Source organism: Bos mutus, chromosome 6, assembly GCF_027580195.1.
Source record: "Bos mutus isolate GX-2022 chromosome 6, NWIPB_WYAK_1.1, whole genome shotgun sequence".
Lineage (NCBI taxonomy): Eukaryota > Metazoa > Chordata > Mammalia > Artiodactyla > Bovidae > Bos > Bos mutus.
This window is the reverse complement of record NC_091622.1, coordinates 21,835,437-21,855,049: the sequence shown is the minus strand read 5'-3', so window position 1 is coordinate 21,855,049 and position 19,613 is coordinate 21,835,437. Positions and strand designations below refer to the sequence as shown.

General features: G+C 37.8%; 1 protein-coding gene across 6 annotated transcripts in view; it reads right to left on the bottom strand.

Moving 5' to 3' along the window:
• Window positions 1–592: 592 nt before the first annotated feature.
• The window catches only part of SLC9B2 (solute carrier family 9 member B2), a 64,596-nt gene continuing 45,575 nt past the window's right edge, over window positions 593–19,613 (bottom strand). For 4 of the 6 annotated variants that reach the window (XM_070372071.1, XM_070372073.1, XM_070372072.1 and 1 more), the window contains 3 exons: window positions 11,799–11,907; window positions 8,584–8,720; window positions 598–5,850 (listed from right to left, as the gene is read on the bottom strand). In XM_070372071.1, coding sequence (XP_070228172.1) covers window positions 5,632–5,850; window positions 8,584–8,720; window positions 11,799–11,907 — 465 coding nt within the window. In that variant the 3' untranslated portion in view covers window positions 598–5,631. Of the gene's footprint in view, window positions 5,851–8,583; window positions 8,721–11,798; window positions 11,908–19,613 lie in introns of all 6 variants that reach the window. The other 2 variants (XM_070372075.1, XM_005890474.2) reach the window with 2 other exon arrangements.

The following is a 19,613-nucleotide window of genomic DNA, read 5'->3' as shown; positions in this document are numbered from 1 at the left end:
CAGGGTTACTGGGATGAAGACCAAACGGTTAAGCTGGGAAGAAGGATCTTTGAGAGGAGCCTGCTTGCCTCCAAGACACTGCTCTAAGCCTCACGTGCCATGGACTGCTGGAGTTCAAGTGCTTTAGGGTTTACTGAAGGAAAATGGGAGGCATATCAACAAATAGAGTTTTGAAATTCTCACCAGGTCAGAGGATTCAGGCCGTATTTAATTTTAGTCAACTAAAGCACGTGATATCACTTGCTCCCAAAATGGTAGGAAGCAGTTCCCATCTGTTACACAAAACTACATAGATTATTCATATAGAAATATATTCTGAAAAGTTTCAAAAGTAATGTCCTTCATTTACTTAAAGACAATATAATAAAAATTTAATAATAATCACTTAAAAATACCTAAAGAAACATCTGAAGCCTTTTTGGTAAGAAAAAAAAATCAAGGATAAGTTTAAAATAGTTAAATTGGTTATATTTGCAACAATGTCATCAAAAGCAAAACAAAAAACCTTTTGAGGAACAAAGAGAACCTTAATCATGATAGCAGTATTCCCTAAGTTTGATATGAAAGTAGTTTCAAAAATATCTTCTATATAAATAGTTCTGTACTTCTGAAAGCACTTCAATAAAAATAGAAATTTGGCCAATGACCAGTTTGGTATGATTTAAGCGCCAACTTTCTTTTCCAGTCTTACTTCTCACTACTTCTCTTTATCAACCTTAAGTGTCAGTCATTTATTGTACCCCTGGCTTTACTGTTTTCACACTTCACTAATATACCAACCCTCTACCTAGCTGTTCCTTTCTTTGCCTTACTCCCTAATATCAACTCATCAATCCAAATCATGTCCACTCTTCTAGATCCAGTTCACGTATCACCTTTAAGAAGTTTTCTTCACTGAGAACAGTTTTGAATCGTTCCTTTGGATTACAGCTATTTGTACACATCTTACTTCCTTGAAAGCTTTCTGAAGGCAAGTATTAGAGTCAGTCTCCTACTAGAATTCAAGTTCCGTCTTGAATGTATTCTTCATCACTGTGTTCCCCAGGACCTAGCAAAACTGGCACACAGTAGGAAAGTTACAAGTGTATTTTGAGTGAATGAATGGATTTTAGAACATAAACTCCGTAAAGGCAGGGATTTGTCTGTTTTATTCATTGCAAAATTAATATTTGAATATTACAGGGCGAATAAGTAATTTTTGGAAGGCTTAGCATTCATTATATACAACAAAAATTTTTCAATCTATATATCTTCACAGAAGTCAAATATATTTATATTGCCTTTCACCCAACGAATTCAGTGGATGAGGTATCATTCTGAAAATAAGACATCCCCCAGACCGCAAAAGTAAAATTTAAAAGAATCAAAATAAAATGGGTGTTTGCATTAACAGTAGTTTCATTTTCTTTCTTGTGCTTTTCTGCCTTCTAGATTTTCTGCAATGGAAATGTATTATTTTGTAATCAGACAAAATAATCATTACTATTTTTAAAGAATGCAATGGGTGAGATCATTTGCAAACACATGACTGAGGACATTTTGAGAACACTCAAGTCCAGTCCATGTTATATGAAGTTAATACCAGAAAGGAAAACACGGGAAGGCGAAAATAACTTAAAAAGCAGAAACCTAATCAGTCTGCCTAAAGAGAAACAAACACTTCTCAGAGGAGAGGTTGACAGCACCCACCTTAGGAAAAAAAGGGTGTTGAAGAGAGCAAGTTTACAGTGTTTGCTTGGCGCTGTCCTTGAAAGTATGAAGCCCTTGATGTGTACTGAATTCTGTCCCCCAACTAAATTCATAAGCTGAAGCCATAACCCCTCAACGTGATGGTGTTTGGACAGGGAGAATCTGAGAGGTAATTATATTAGATTAAGTCATGAGGCTAGAGCCTTCATGGTGGGATTAGTGACTTTATTAGAGGAGACAACAGAGAGCTTGCATATTCTCCTCCATTCCCATCCCCTCACAACCCCACTCCTTCCACCACCCCGTGAGAACCCAGTGAGAAGGAGGCTATTAGCACGCCAGGAAGAGAGCTCTCATCAGAGCCTGATCATTGCTGGCAACTCTCACATTTGACTTCCAGCCTCAGAACTGTGAGAAGATAATTACTGGTTGTTTAAGTCACTCAGTCTATGGTATTTTGTTGTAGTAGCCCGAGCAGCTTAGATGCACTAAGTGGACTAAAATCTAAACTGTTATGCGGCAGGTAGGTTTCTGATACTGAAAGAGAATCTCCTCACTGATTCAGTTCATTACAATTTACTAAATGCCCACCCTGCTCCATACCGTGTAAAAATTGCTGAGGTTTCAAAGATGACCAAGATAAGGCTCCCACCCCTCAAGGGTTAATTTAATAGGCAACAAACCCAGAAACAAACTGAAAAAAGGACTACAAGTACTCTGATAGAAGTATGTATATGATACACCTTTCTTTCAGTCACCCAGAGGTTAGAGCAATGGTTTCTATCTGTGGTGGGGTGGGGTAAGTTTGATTGGCTTGAGTCAGCATTCTGTATCAAGTTAACTCTGAGTTTACCAACCAAGAAAAGAGCTGTGGTTTACTTTGTGGTGACAAAACAAACCTGAGACTTCACAGTGAGTCCTGCAGAGACCAACACCACACAGAGAAAGTGGAAGTGTTAGTCATTCAGTCCTGTCCAACTATTTGTGACTGCATGGACTGTAGCCTGCCAGGCCCCTCTATCCATGGGGATTCTCCAGGCAAGAATACTGGAGTGGGCCATTTCCTATTCTAGGGAATCTTCCTGACCCAGGGATGGAACCTGGGTCTCCTGCATTGCAGGCAGATTCTTCACTGAGCTGCCAGGGAAGCCCACTGGACAGAGAGCCACAGAGATTTGGTTGGTGGCTGCTCACCGAGGAGGGGTAGGTAAAAAGTCACCACATGCTCTGAAAATGGCATAGGCTATGGGCAGTCACTTTTGGGGATTTTCAACTATTTCTACACTCTGAATTTCCATTTCTAATTCTTTCTTGGGGCCTTGAATATTTACAACAACATTCTTATTTGCTTATACTAACTGTATTTTGTATTAGTAAGTATTGAAAGCCTGTTATGTTACATGGAGAAGAGTTACTGGTGAACATGGGAACCTGCACTAACTGCAGCACCCTTGGGTCTCCCATGCCTTTTGCTAAGTCCTAATTATCCCCACATCCTAGCCGAGGTCCTACTTTCTCTGGAGGCTGTGCCTAAACTGCTGCTGCTGCTGCTGCTAAGTCGCATCAGTCGTGTCCGACTCTGTGCGACCCCATAGAAGGCAGCCCAACAGGCTCCTCTGTCCCTGGGATTCTCCAGGCAAGAACACTGGAGTGGGCGCCTAAAGTGCACCTCCCCCTGATTTATGGGTTACTCCTGCTATGAGCTCCCTGGCACCCCTGTACTCTCTGCTTCATGGCACTTATCACACTGTTTTGCAACTTCTTGTTTAATGGTCGCTATCCTCAATCAGACTGTCAGATCCTTAAAGATGGTAACAACATTAGTCTTTATGATGTGCCTGGGCCACCAAAGGCTTTAGTAAATATTTGTTGGGTGACTCTAGTTTCAGAGCCTGTGAAAGTAGAGGACCAGATGAGCATTAAGTTTATGGTGCTACAACCAAGGCGCATCTGGCCAAGGAAGTTCACCTCTCTGAACTTTGGTATAAACTAGTCTGGTCCATGTTGAGAACATAAACACTAAGGGAATACAGTCCCATAGAGGAACCAGAGTCAGGCTGATGTAAAAATGAAAACTCTCTGGCTTCCTATTATGTTAGATTAATAAAAATTAAGCTGGTCTCGAACAGCTTGAAAGTCATGATGGGAAGGGTTGGAAGAGTAGTCTGAAGGGTGAATGTACCCTATACTCACTTCTGTCAGAGTACTTATAGCCCTTTTTACAGATTGTTCATATGTTTGTCTCTATTAAATCAGAACCTTAGGTAGTCTAATGACAACATTATCTAAACATGATTATTCTAACAACTAGGCAGGAGCTGACCTAGAGTACAGGAACTTAACAAGTGATACAAAAAAGCAGAAATGGTCAGTTGATTAAGTGGGAGAAAATGAGACTTCTGAGGTAAGACTTTCTTATCTTCTCTACTGGCATGTCACAATTCCTGAAATTCTTGCCATGGAAGTCATTCTTTTGGTTAAAGTTACATCTTTAGATAGTCCTTGTTAACCTGCAAGGATATGCTACTAGGTGATGGTAACACCCAACACGATAGTACTTCTGGCTCTCAAATCTGGTCTTTCCATTTCCCGGGAATGTGAATGCTTAGTGAGAGATAATACTTTTCAGCTGGGTGGGTGTGATTATCACCAACAGAATGTAAGAGGAGAGATGTATCTGCTGCCACATCACTTCCTTAAAAATAAATTGCTTGTCTTGGGCTTCCTTTTTTTTCCTTCTTCCTGAAGACTAGAAAGGGGACTTTTGTCCTAAGCTAGGGCACAGCAGAGTCTCAGGATGGAAGGACATGGGTCTCTGAATAAACCTCATGAGCAGAGTAACCCTGTCAACTGGTTTTGTAAGAGGAAAATAAATTTTTCTATTTAAGTATTTAATTTTTCATTTCTTCATTATAGCAGCTTATCTTACCCTGATTAATATGGTATTCATGAGGCTGACATAGATTTAAAAATTAGCTATCTCTTACCTAGAGAACAGGAAGAGCCTGAAAATGTGGGTCACAAAAAACAAAGGGCTAGGTCAGGACACTGCTTAGGTAGAAGGAAACTCAGATGAGCCACTGAAATGGGGGGCTCTGTGAAGCTAACTATGGGGATAGGATTTAGTCTTTGACACATGGACAGGTGCAAGAGAAAGAACCAATAAAAATATTTTGTGTACTTTTAAAAATTTTTGGTGGGAACAATCAGAAATACTACTTCATAGAAAGACAAGTACGAGAGGTAGAAATGGAAAAGAGGCAGATTAAGAAGGAAAGTAGAAATGGATGAAGGATTGTGTTATGGTATTTAAAAACAAAAAGAAAAAAGGGCCCAAAACAATTCAAGGCATGAAAGGTTAGGTGACCATGAATTATGAAATTGTGATGGTAACACTAAGTCAGAGCAAGCTGTTGACTAGCAAAGCAGGACACTGAAATTAAATTGTGGTAGTACACTTAGGTATCGTGTGCTCAGTCACTTTGGTCCATGCAACCCCAGGCTCCTCTGTCCATGGGATTTCCCAGGGAAGAATACTGGAGTAGCTTGCCATGTCCTCCTCCAGGGGATCTTCCCGACCCAGGGATCAAATCTGTGATTCCTACATCTACTGTGTTGTAGGCAGATTCTTTACCGCTGAGCCACCAGGGAAGCCCAAAGTATACATGTCCCTATACAAGCTAAGAGATAGTGATGAATAGTTATTTGAAGAAAAAAAAATAAGGAAGGGAGCAGGTTGCAGACGTAGAACATTACCACCGTCCCGGTAATAGCTAAAAATGCTGTTTTTTAAAAAAAGCCACACTCTGGTTCTATTAATTTACACTTAAACACTAAATATGTCAATATCCATCCGGATAAAACTAGTCTCTGCTAGTTGACAAAAGCAGGCACTGACAGCATGCTTCTGAGGGCTGTATTCAGCATTCTCTCTTTTCACCTCTAAACTTGTATAGACGTCTCTCCTTGATCTTCTTCATCTTTATTTTGTTCAGCTTTCTGGAGAAGTCTGGGGCCGAGCAAACCAATAAGTAGGCTTCCAACTGGGGCTGTGATGATGATGGACAAAAATGCCACTGTCAACACATCCATTCCATATCCTTCTAACTGTTTCTCTCCATGTGATCTTGCTGTGTCCAAAGCCACAGATCCTATTGCAGCCTAAGAAAGGTTAAAGGTAAAGTTGGAAGCATTATAAGACAAGCACATAGAAAAAAGGTGAATTATATTATCATTTGCAAAAACAAATGTCTTATTCTTTTGCTCAATTATGAAAGTTCTCTTAGTCCTCTTTCAAAATGTACTGCAGTTGACTTTAATGATCTGAAAGCTCTCCCTGCCCTTGCCAAGGGAAAGAAGGATGATTCATATGTACCTATTTGAATAAGGCAAACTTACAAAAATATCAGGCAGATATATTTCAAAACACCAGGCAAATACAGACTTAGGATATTAATTAACCATAACAAGAATATACTAAATTCCTCCTGAATAAAGATGAAAGTTACTGGTCATCTCATTCTTTCATCTTTAGGAATTTGGAATTAAGAAAGGATAAGATGAAAAAATGCAGTGATATTTATTGGAAGATAGTGAAGTTTTAAATGAAAAAACGTAAGAATATCGCTTCAGAGCCTAAACTAATTGTTAAACATTAAGAAACTTGAAAGTGGTAGGCACCTTTGAAACTTGAAGTTGATCTTATTAGGAATTTGATTAATTTTTTGCCTTAGGAATTGGTGAAATGTTTTATTTAAAATTTATCTATTGGGAGGTATTATGAAAAATCTTTTAGAGACAAAATGCAATATTATCAGTGCCACAAGGGAAAAATACATTAATCAACCTGGTTATCCCCTTATTTCACAGAACGCAACAATGTTGATCTCCAGGACAACACAACAGAAGAGAAAATATCAGTGTGGATGAGACACAGCGGCAGAGACTACTAATTGCCCACGATATCTGAATGCCCCTTTACCCTTCTATAATAGAAGTGGCTGAGTTTTAGCTGGTCACATTGCTGTTCAAATGAGACTTCTTTTTTTCAGTCTTCTTTGCAAATAGTTGTAGCTATATATCTAAGTTTTGGCCACTGACAGGTGAGCGAAAGTGATAAATGCTTCTTTTAATTGTTCCCTGAAAAGAAACGGACCTTACTATTTTCCCCTTGCCATTGGATGGAAATGGTGAAAGCTGGACTCATGGATGAAAGGCACAAGAACAGCAGTTACCTTGCCAGCTCTGGAATGGGCATTCTTGACCACTGGTTAGAAAGACATAAAAAGTCTCTCATTTAGTCCCTGCGTTTGAGGGCTCTTTGCTATGGTATATCACCTTGTGCCAGAACTAATTCAACATTTCATGAATGCTCAGCAAGAACTGCACACATTACAATACACATTTCCCTTTCAGTTCTCTGTTGTATGTGTAAATGTGTATGTGTGTGTGTGTTGAGAGGGTTTGTATGTTTACTAACATACATTAAATGAGATGTCATTTAAAGTATACTTCTTATGGGTCATAGACAAAAATAGTTTAAAGAACACTAACATGGAAAAAATATATGAGAAAGTCTTGTTTCTTGTGCAGTGGCAAAAGAAGAAAAAGGGAAATTCTGTACAATAATTGTTTGAGAACATGCGTTATTCAAGACATCCTGGATAATTTCTCCTTAGTTTAAAACTTGTTTTCAGAGCGGGAAAGTGCCATCCTTCAAATTTTAACTTTAGAAACAAATCTTTCATACCAAAGCAACTAGAGTGATTTTTTTTCTACATGCTAAAGTTACCAGAGGCAGTGTGGAGGCAGGAGACACAGTTAAAAGGAGAAACTACTTTTAGAGGGAGAAACTACTCTAAACTCTCTAAACTCCTATCACTGTTAAAAGGAAAAACTACTGTTAGAGGGAGAAACTCTACGTACCGTACTGTATTAACTTCATAGCATTCTTAGCCATTATGTTTATGTCTCAGATGCCTATGAATGTATAATTGAAAGAAAAACTTCTCTGGAATAATGCCCTAACCCTGCAGCCACACAAAATCTGACATATTGTTCCAGAGCAGCATACATATCTCTCAAAGCTTCCTAAATTAACATCTGATTTTCGTTTCATGAAACAAGAAATTTATACACTTAAATAATCACAAAATAATCAAGGATGAAACAAGTAAGTCTCATTTCTTGTAATTAGTTGGAGAATATACAATACCATCAGGGATATGTTACATTTGCAACAAACGATGATCTGTACAGTTCTAATTTAATTAGCAATTACAGGTATGCTACCAAATACCTGGCAAATCCTTCTAAGCACCTATTGGTTAGTGCCTTGTTCATTGGAGTGCGCAAATTGTGGGTCATATGATTGTTTGTCAGGAGGTTCAGCTGGTTTGAAAATTTTAAATATCAACTAATAATCGAGGAAATAAAACATGTTCTGAGTTATTTCTCAATAAATCTTTCTCCATTATATATAAAGACTGTAGTCAAGCATAACTGATCATCAATCATATAGTCACATACATTTCAATACTAAGATGGGCTATGCTATTTATTGAAATGAAGAGAGTGAATAACTATCTCTGGGTTATTTAGAGAGCTCTGACTGATAAAATTTCAAACTCTTCCTTCCTGCTATGTACTACTACTTTCTAGTAGTATAGGGATTTATTGGATTTTTAGTTGTACTCTGGTGGTCTAAAGAAATTTAAATGAGCTGTCATACTTAATGAATCAATAAACCAAGAATAAAACTTTTAAAGAGTAAATCAGTATAAAATCTTATCATAAATCAAACTTCATATACTTATTTTCACCAAATTTGAACAAGCTCTCTTATTAAAAATTTCAAGATATCATATAGAAATAGGAATTAAAATCCATCATTACCTGGACTGTGGCCTTTGGAAGCCATGCAAAAGAAATAAATATCTTTTCCTTAATGTTAAAACCAGCAAAACACACCATCAGATACGTGACCAAAATTCGTATTAATACTGCAATGCCCAGGGTGGCAACACAAAGACCTGTAAGAAATACTCAGTTTTCAGACATAAGGAAATACTGAGGGGAAGAAAAAAACCCTGAATCTCATGGTTACTGATTCAAAATTCTTTCAACAGAAGCCTAAACACATTCAAAAATTAAAAAAATAAAATGGCAAGGCATAATTTATTAAAACATCAATATTAAGGATCAATCAGACCACTTGTTTAAAAGAAGGTATTTCCCCCTGATTTTTTTAGTAAAATGTGAAAGATTTATTTAGACCTGAAGAGAAACCAGAGTATTCCCCTAAAATAAAAACAGAAATTAAACATATTTAAATTTTTACAAAGGAGATTTGAACGTTATTTTATGCTTTATAGCAAGAACAACACTTTCTTTCATGTGTTTATTTTAAAAGAATTTATACAATAATAACTATACATGGCAGGATTTGAACTAGGTACTAGTACACAGAAATGTAAATACACAGACTCTGCTTCTATAAACATCAAAGACAGAAACATAAACAACTAATTAATATACTATAAGGCAAATACAGTTTAAACATACTGGTAAGGGGGCATAGGAGAAGAAAACATTAATGTTTTTAACAAAGTGGTTGAGAAGTCTTTACAGAACACGAAGAGGTGATATTCAAAATATTTATAAGCCATTATGAATGCAATGAGCCAATCAGAACAGAGCTGGCTGGGCACTGACCAATCAGAACAGACATCAGCACTCTACATCTATTTCATCATACTGGTGTGTATACTGACAGCCTATTAGCCCTTGTTGTCATATATAGCTACTTCATTCAATCAGCATTTAGAATTCTTTGCTGGTAAAGTTAAGTTCATCCTGATGTGCAAAATAAGGGATTGTGACTTGGCCATTGCAGGCTACTGGACCTGAGAAAGCCACAGCTAAAGTGACTGCTAACTAACAGGGTTAATATTTTAAAAAGTAACATTGGTTGAGTATTTACTCTGTGCCAGGTTCCACAGTCAGCTTTAAGTGCACTACTTTACTAAATCCTTACAAGCTGTGGGGTAATTAGGCTCATTTTACAGTTGAAAACAATTAAGTTCAAAAAGGAACAGAAAATTGAGAACAATTTTTTTCAAGTTGAAAAGGCTTGTAAAAGGGAAAGACATTGCAGGAAGCCCTAATGTAAATCTGCAATAAAGTTTTTTTTTTTTTTTTTTAAACAGATAAAAGTTTTGTAGCTTTTTGTTGGAGGATATTCTCTCAGGTTGGTATATTTTCAAAGGTATTTGTTGCTGAAATACAAGGTACAAAAGAGATAATACCATTCCCAGGAGGGAACATTGAAGGTTTGGGGAGAAGATGATGAGGAAGATTGAGACATATTGAGTTTAGAGTTTTGTGGGGCTTACAAGTGGTGATGTCCAAGAAAGCACTGGATATACAAATTTAGAGATAAAGATTTTGGAATTATATAGTTTATAATCAAAGTCACTGTGCAGATAAGCTCGGGAAAGTGATAAAGAGTGAGAAGCATAGGAGCAGCAATTAAGCCATATATACTGTAAAGACTCAAAGGGCACTAGAAAATACAAAGTTTCAAACTTCAATGTGAAAGTGTTTTAAAGAGGTTAATAGCATCAAATGCTGATATGAGATCAAGTAAAACAAAGACTCATAAGTATTCAGTGGACTTAATAACATAAATCCACTGGTAAGAGCAGGGTTGGCTGTGTGTTAGGGCAGAAGCTAGACTTAAATGCACTGAGGAAGAGAAAGAGAACTGAAATGGAAAAGTGGAATATAGGTACCCTTTTGGAAAAGTTTGAAAAGAGGAAGAGAGAGAGAGAATGGTAGGTGAGGAGAGCAGTGAAAGGAGAAAGGATGTATATACATATATATATGTACACATATCCTTTATAAATATATATGTGTGTACTTATTTAAATTTTGATTGTGATAAAACATACTTAACAAAAATCACCATCTTAATCATTTAAAAACTTACAGTTCAGTAAGCATCAAGTTAAACATTCATGTTTTTGTGCAACAAATATCTAGAATGTTTTCATCTTGTAAAACTGAAACTCTGTACCCATTAGACAACAAATTCCCATCTCCCCATTTCCAAGATCCCTGGCATCATTCTACTCTACATTTCTATGAATTTTACTCATATAAATAAAATCATACAGTATTTGTCTTTTTATGATTGGCTTATTTTATTTAGTGTAATGTCCTCTAGGTCCATCCATGCTATAGCATGAATCAGAATCAGGGATGATATTATTTCAAGATAAGAGAGATTAAAATCCATTTAACTTCTAAAGAGGAGGAAACTGTGACAAGTCTACTTGAAAATGTATGAAAAAATGGGAAGAATCTATGCATGAGATTCAGAAAGAGGTGGCAGGGAACAGCAGCCCCTGCATGGATGGAAAAACAATGTGATGCAAGGAAAGGAGGAAATAATGAGTATATGTGCATAAATTAATTTTTAAATAAAGTGCTATGAATTAAGAGAGTTTTAACATGATGGCTAGCAAATGTGTGGGCTTCCCTTGTAGCTCAGTTGGTAAAGAATCTGTCTGCAATGCAGGAGACTCAGCTTCGATTCCTTCGTAGGGAATCCCTGGAGAAGGAAACGGCAACCCACTCTAGTATTCTTGCCTGGAGAACACCACAGACAGAGGAGCCTGGCAGGCTATAGTCCATAGAGTTACAAGAGTCAGACACCACTGAGCGACTAACCACCACAGCAAATGTGTGAATGAATAAAAGAATGAATGAACAAACATTTCTATTCTATGGGTACATATTATTACATATTATAGGACTCACTAGTTATCTTTAAGATTCTGGCTCTTGACCAGGGCAAGGCTACATGACCATTTTTACCCTTGGGAAAACAGACCTGCATTTTACTAATGGTAGTCAGCAGTGTCACTTTGCTTTACAAGGAACAATATTAAAGGTGTAAAATTTACTGTCTTAGATTGACAAACATTATTTTCTAACCAACTACTCCAATAACAGGAATCAGTGGACACATACCTACTAAAGATATTTCAACTGAATATAGATAGAAAGAGTTGATTTTAGCAAAAGTAGTACTTTGAAATTCTTACCTATAGTTTCTGGTCTGAGAGCTGTAATTAACACCTCTGCTCCAATCAGTCCAAAGAGAAGGGGCTGAAAGATGTCCCAGGCAACTGCTATAACTTTTTCAACATCTGTCTAAAAGAAACACACACACACACACACACACACACACACAGATTTTCATTATATGAATTCAGAAGTTCTAAGAACTTTACTAATTTGAAATTTGAGTCAGTTTGACCTGTGACAATCTTTACCTCTGTATTATCTATAAATCAGTTAGTTCAAAGGCAACAAAAAATTGCACAAAGACAGTTCTAATACAATTAAGATATTATGTGAGATGCTTTAGTGTTGGTTTATACATAAGAATGAATTATAGAATCTTACAAAGTAATATTAGGACTTCTGCTTCTGAATACACAATCTGTGTATGTGCATATCTTATAATCAGTATTATTATATTAATTATACTCATTTCATTTAATAGTTTAAAATTTTGTTAATTTTTACTTAATAGTATGATTTAAAGGCTTAATATTTGTGCATATATCTAGATACTCACCTCATAATTGCTGCATAGTAATCTGTGGTATGGAAATACCATAGATTATTCAATAATTTCTTTATTTATAGGTCTTTGTTTCCAATTTTACCTTTATAAAAAAATGTTTATGGTTATTTCAAATTATGCACAAAAGCACAATCCAGGTATAACAAAGTGCTGTGCCAGTTATTAATTTATTGCTATTTAGCTCCTAATCTGCCATTCCTTGTTTCTCTGCAGAAAATGGAGCTGGGCCCTTTAAATAGTTCTCCTTTGCCAGCTGGTACCATATTTAAAAAAAGCAAAATGGCTGTCTGGGGAGGCCTTACAAATGCTGTGAAAAGAAGAGAAGCTAAAAGCAAAGGAGAAAAGGAAAGATATAAACATCTGAATGCAGAGTTCCAAAGAATAGCAAGTAGAGATAAGAAAGCCTTCCTCAGCGATCAATGCAAAGAAATAGAGGAAAACAACAGAATGGGAAAGACTAGAGATCTCTTCAAGAAAATCAGAGATACCAAGGGAACATTTCATACAAAGATGGGCTCTATAAAGGACAGAAATGGTATGGACCTAACAGAAGCAGAAGATATTAAGAAGAGGTGGCAAGAATACACAGAAGAACTATACAAAAAAAGATCTTCACGACCAAGATAATCAGGATAGTGTGATCACTGACCTAGAGCCAGACATCCTGGAATGTGAAGTCAAGTGGGCCTTAGAAAGCATCACTACGAAAAAAGCTAGTGGAGGTGATGGAATTCCAGTTGAGCTCTTTCAAATCCTGAAAGATGATGCTGTGAAAGTGCTGCACTCAATATGCCAGCAAATTTGGAAAACTCAGCAGTGGCCACAGGACTGGAAAAGGTCAGTTTTCATTCTAATCCCAAAGAAAGGCAATGCCAAAGAATGCTCAAACTACTGCACAATTGCACTCATCTCACACGCTAGTAAAGTAATGCTCAAAATTCTTCAAGCCAGGCTTCAGCAATACGTGAATTGTGAACTTCCTGATGTTCAAGCTGGTTTTAGAAAAGGCAGAGGAACCAGAGATCAAATTACCAACAACTGCTGGATCATCAAAAAAGCAAGAGAGTTCCAGAAAAACATCTATTTCTGCTTTATTGACTATGCCAAAGCCTTTGACTGTGTGGATAACAACAAACTGTGGAAAATTCTGAAAGAGATGGGAATACCAGACCACCTGACCTGCCTCTTGAGAAACCTATATGCAGTCAGGAAGCAACAGTTAGAACTGGACATGGAACAACAGACTGGTTCCAAATAGGAAAAGGAGTATGTCAAGGCTGTATATTGTCACCCTGCTTATTTAACTTCTATGCAGAGTACATCATGAAAAACGCTGGGCTAGAAGAAGCACAAGGTGGAATCAAGATTGCCGGGAGAAATATCAATAACCTCAGATATGCAGATGACACCACCCTTATGGCAGAAAGTGAAGAGGAACTAAAGAGTCTCTTGATGAAAGTGAAAGAGGAGAGTGAAAAGTTGGCTTAAAGCTCAACATTCAGAAAATGAAGATCATGCCATCTGGTCCCATCACTTCATGGCAAATAGATGGGGAAACAGTGGAAACAGTGTCAGACTTTATTTTTTTGGGCTCCAAAATCACTTCAGATGGTGATTGCAGCCATGAAATTAAAAGACGCTTATTCCTTGGAAGGAAAGTTATGACCAACCTAGACAGCATATTCAAAAGCAGAGACATTACTTTGCCAACAAATGTTCGTCTAGTCGAGGCTATGGTTTTTCCAGTAGTCATGTATGGATGTGAGAGTTGGACTGTGAAGACAGCTGAGCACCAAAGAATTGATGCTTTTGAACTGTGATGTTGGAGAAGACTCTTGAGAGTCCTTTGGACTGCAAGGAGATCCAACCAGTCCATTCTAAAGGAGATCAGCCCTGGGATTCCTTTGGAAGGAATGATGCTCAAGCTGAAACTCCAGTACTTTGGCCACGTCATGCGAAGTGTTGACTCATTGGAAAAGACTCTGATGCTGGGAGGGTTTGGGGGCAGGAAGAGAAGGGGTTGACAGAGGATGAGATGGCTGGATGGCATCACTGACTCGATGGACATGAGTTTGAGTGAACTCCAGGAGTTGGTGATGGACAGGAAGGCCTGGCATGCTGCAATTCATGGGGTCGCAAAGAGTCAGATACGATTGAGCAACTGAACTGAACTGAACTGAACCATAATAAATGAAAAGATGCTTACTCCTTGGAAGGAAAGTTATGACCAACCTAGAGAGCATATTCAAAAGCAGAGACATTACTTTGCCAACAAAGGTCCGTCTAGTCAAGGCTATGGTTTTTCCAGTAGTCATGTATGGATGTGAGAGTTGGACTGTGAAGCTGAGCGCCGAAGAATCGATGCTTTTGAAAAGTGGTGTTGGAGAAGACTCTTGAGAGTCCCTTGGACTGCAAGGAGATCCAACCAGTCCATTCTAAAGGAGATCAGCCCTGGGTATTCTTTGGAAGGAATGATGCTCAAGCTGAAACTCCAGTACTTTGGCCACCTCATGCGAAGAGTTGACTCATTGGAAAAGACTCTGATGCTGGGAGGGATTGGGGGCAGAAGGAGAAGGGGACGACAGAGGATGAGATGGCTGGATGGCATCACTGACTCAATGGACATGAGTTTGGGTGGACTCCAGGAGTTGGTGATGGACAGGGAGGCCTGGCGTGCTGCGATTCATGGAGTTGCAAAGAGTCAGACATGACTGAGAACTGAACTGAACTGAACTATATTAAATATTGTCAGTAGGAAGGCTGAAAGCTATTACAAGAGAAGGTGCCCTTCCTGGTTTCTGTGGATCCGCCTGGCAAGATCTTCCAGTACAAGACTCCTGCAGCCAGGGCGTCTTCTCCAGTACCAGGCTCCTGGGGCTGGTAGCTTCCCTCAGGCTATTTCTAGGGTGGTTTCATTGCCACCTTCCATGGGCAATATACCTTTCCATGTACCCTGATGGGTGGATTTCCTTTGAGTTCGGAGAGTAGATTTCTAGTAAATTTTGTAGGCAGGGTGCCATGGTGATTTCTCTGTCACCTAGTGACCAAGGCTCTGACAAGGTCTGGATTCTCAGCACTGAGGTTGGGAGTATTGAGGTGTGAGGGAGAGGCAGAAGGGTATGCTTTATTTCCACCCTAGAAGTTTATAGCTGCTATTCCTCAATGGCTCACCAGGTAAAGAGTTCCCCTGCAATGCAGGAGACACAGGAGATGTGGGTTCAATCCCTGGGTTGGGAAGATCCCTTGGAGAAGGAAAAGGCAATCCACTCCAGTATTCTTGCCTGGGAAATCCCATGGACAGAGGAGCCTGGTGGGCTACAGTGCATGGGGTTGCAAAGAGTCATATACAACTGAGTATATAAGAACAGCACATATGCCTATATTTTTTAGGGGTCTCTTTACATCTTACAAGCCAACCCCTTGTTAACTGATCCCCAGGATGGTTAATAATAAACTTCCCTATTCCAGTTACTATGTGATTTCTCTCTCCTTACAAAATCTTGGTTGATATGAGCATAACTTTATAAAACTTAATTGAAACATCCTCACACAATTGACCATGTAAAACTAAAGTGTCTATGGCAAGGTAAACCATAAAAAAAACAGTGATAAACCAAGAGAAAATAACTGTACTATGTGTAATAGATAAGGAAAAATACCCAATCACTAAGAAAAAGAGAGACCCTAGTAGAAAAATGGGCAATACAAATACACAAGTAGTCACACAGGAAACACAAATGGCCTCAAAGCATGACACTGAAACTCAGTAATCAGAGAAACACAGGTTGAAACAGTATACCATATTTTGGGGGAGGGCATAACCACATTGGGAAAAAAACTACGATGTAAAATATTTGTAAGATTGTAAGCACACTCTTGGATTAATTGGTAGGAGAGCAAACTGACAGTGGTTTTTTTTTTGAAAGGCAATTTAGCAGTGCCCATTACAGCACCTAAGAATTTAGGTTTAACAGACTTTTTTCAATCAACATTACGAATCTATATTTTTGGTCCACAGTTTTACCCTTAAAATTACATGTTTTTAAGGATTTGCCCTTCTATATCTGTATGGAACTCTGACAGAGGATTACATTGCTTCTCTATTTTCTTCATTATTATTTCTGAAATGTTTATTAGGGTGAAGATTCTATTTTCTCTTAGCATATGTGAGAGGGTCAGTTGATTTATGTATCCAGTTCTATTCCTATATCATGAAAAAAAAAGTTATGCTTCCATATCGTAAGGAATCAGATGAGGATTTAGGTTCAAATTCTGCCACCCATTAACTGCAAGTCACTTGCCTTAGCACCTCATTTTTCATCTGTAAAGTAGAGGTTTATATTAAAAGACATCCAAGATCGTTTATCATTTAATGACAATTTCTAGTTCCGCCAAAAAATGTCCAGTTGCCAACATTCCACATATCTTTAAATTTTACTTTTGAATTTAATTCTTAGAGTATATCATAGCTAAACCTCAGACTTTAGTTGGTACTTAGTTGTAAAGAACAAAATTTAACTCTATTAATCTTAGTTTTACTTAGGCTTTTGTTGATAGGACTAAATTGCTTAAGGAAAGTCCTCAAAAATATTTCAATATTTTATATATTCAGAACTCCAATGAGAGCAGAAGTCCTAAAGAGTTTTCCCTATCAAATTACTCTTATTTCTAAACTGTAGGCAAAGGCCATGCTTTGCTTTTTGATTATAACACTGTAGAACTAACTGGATATGGGCTCCATCAGATATGGGCTTATATATTATGAAATTTAAAAAAGGGAGAAGAGTCACAATGTAGCTTTTTTGTGTGTGGCTTTTTCATAATTTCAAAACCAAAATGTTTATTTATAAAAGAGAATCAAGCCACAGAAATAAGATACCTATAAAAGAAGATGAGCTAGGGAATTCTCTGGCAGTCCAGTGACTGAGACTCTGAACTTTCCTTGCCAAGAGCACTGGTTCAATCCCTGGTTGGGGAAATAAGATCCCACAAGCTGCATAGTGCAGTCAAAAAAAAAAAAAAAAGATCAGCCCAAAGGAAAGAAGATTGTGTTGTCCATTAAAAGTTAAGGCCACTTTATATATCTCTATGTACCAATGCTAAGAATCTTCAAAAATATAAATCACTTTCAAGGATGGACAAAAAGGAGAAAGTTAAGAGAAATGAAAGTTTCATCACGGGTTAAATGTCTATTTAAGTGGATACCTCTCTTCTTAGAAGAATAATTCAATATTCAGAACATTCAAAATAAAACAGAAAACAAACCCCCATAACTATAAAGGTCATAAAGAAGCACTGAATTTGAAAACAGATGGAAAAAATAGGTGATAGAGGCTTAAAAAAGGTGAGTGCACTTGAATAAAATACGACAGATGGCAAGATGAATGATTAAATGGAAAACCAAGAGTAAAGTAAGAAGTAACATCAGAAACTATAGGCACAAGTGAATTTTATAAAATACTTTAGATTTTCAAAGTTTAACTCAACTACATTATTGCTATAGTGCTATTGAGTTTACAAATGCTTCATTTCCATTTCCCCATAAAACAGCCACAATTCTTTAGATGTTGTTATTAGTTTCTTCATATTGCAGTTGGGAAAATTGAGTATTAGAGAAGATAGGTGACCTTTGGGTGATTATGCAGCTCAAGAGTCATAGAACCAGGATCGGAATCAAGGTCTCTGTTAAATTAAAATTTATGTTCTTTTTATAATGCTGTGCTGCTCTGGAGAGTGCCTGCCACATAACTGAGTCAGTGAAGGTTCGTTTTCCTTTCTTTAGGGAAACAGTTTGGCGTATTCAAATGGTGTGTTCTCATCCTCGCTCTGCCACTTACTGGCTTTGTGACATTAGGCACTGTATCCAGTATTTCTAAGTCTTGGCATCCTCATTTGTAAAATGGTCTGATATCTACTTTTCAAGGTTATAGTAGAGAATAAATGTATGTAAAACTTCACTTGGAAAGAAATCTTTAAGGAAAAAAAAATACTTTGGAGGAAAGGTCCTAGTAAGAGATTTGTAGATCTGATCACATAAAAGTATATCTTTGTGTTAAAAAATGAATGATATAAAAAAGCACAAAAAGCTAACTTCATATATATAGATGTGTGTATATGTGTATATATATCTTATAGGTCAATAATCAATGCATTAAACTTTAGAAGATAATGCATAAAAGACTTAGCAAAGAAAAATAAAAAATACAAGGGGCAAAGTATATGAAAAAATATGCTTTTGAACTGTGATGTTGGCGAATACTCTTGAGAGTCCCTTGGACCACAAGGAGATTAAACCAGTCAATCCTAAAAAGGAAATCAATCCTGAATATTAGTTGGAAGGACTGATGCTGAAGCTACAATACTTTGGCATCTGATGCAAAAAGCCGACTCATTAGAAAAGACCATGATGCCGGGAAAGATTGAAGGCAGGAGGAGAAGGGGATGACAGAAGACGAGATGGTTGGATGGTATGACTGACTCAATGGACATGAGTTTAAGCAAGCTACCAGAGATGGTGAAGGACAGGGAAGCCTGGCATGCTGCAGTCCATGCAGTTGCAAAGAGTCGGACATGACTGAGTGACTGAACAGTAACAATTAATCAAAGAAACATAAAATAAAACAAGATACCACTTTTTACCTGTCAGCATGGCTAAAGGTTAAAAACAATAATCTTCTAAGCCAGTGGCTCACAAAATGTGGGGCTTCCTTAGTAGCTCAGTTGGTAAAGAATCTGCCTGCAATGCAGGAGACCTCAGTTCGATTCCTGGGTTGGGAAGATATGATTAAGAAGGGATAGGCTACCCACTCCAATATTCTTGGGCTTCCCTTGTGGTTCAACTGGTAAAGAATCCACCTGCAATGTGGGAGACCTGGGTTTAATCCCTGGGTTGGGAAGATCACCTGGAGAAGGGATTCCCTGGAAAAGGGAAAGGCTACCCATTCAAGTACTCTGGCCTGGAGAATTCCATGGACTGTAATGGGGTTGCAAAGAGTCAGACACGACTGCGTGAAATGTGGTCCCATTTGTGGTCACATTCACAAAATGTGGTCCCAAATTAGCACCATCAGTATCACCTGGAGACTTATTAGAAGTCAAATTGTAAAGCCTCACTGTAACTAAGTCAGAGATTTGAGGGCGGGGCCCAGAAATCTATCCCAAGAAGACTTCCAGGTGATTCTGAGGCATGCTTAAGTCTGTGAAACTATTCTAAGCTGATGAGGGTGTCATGATAAAGGTGCCTCATATATTACCGGTAGAAGAGTAA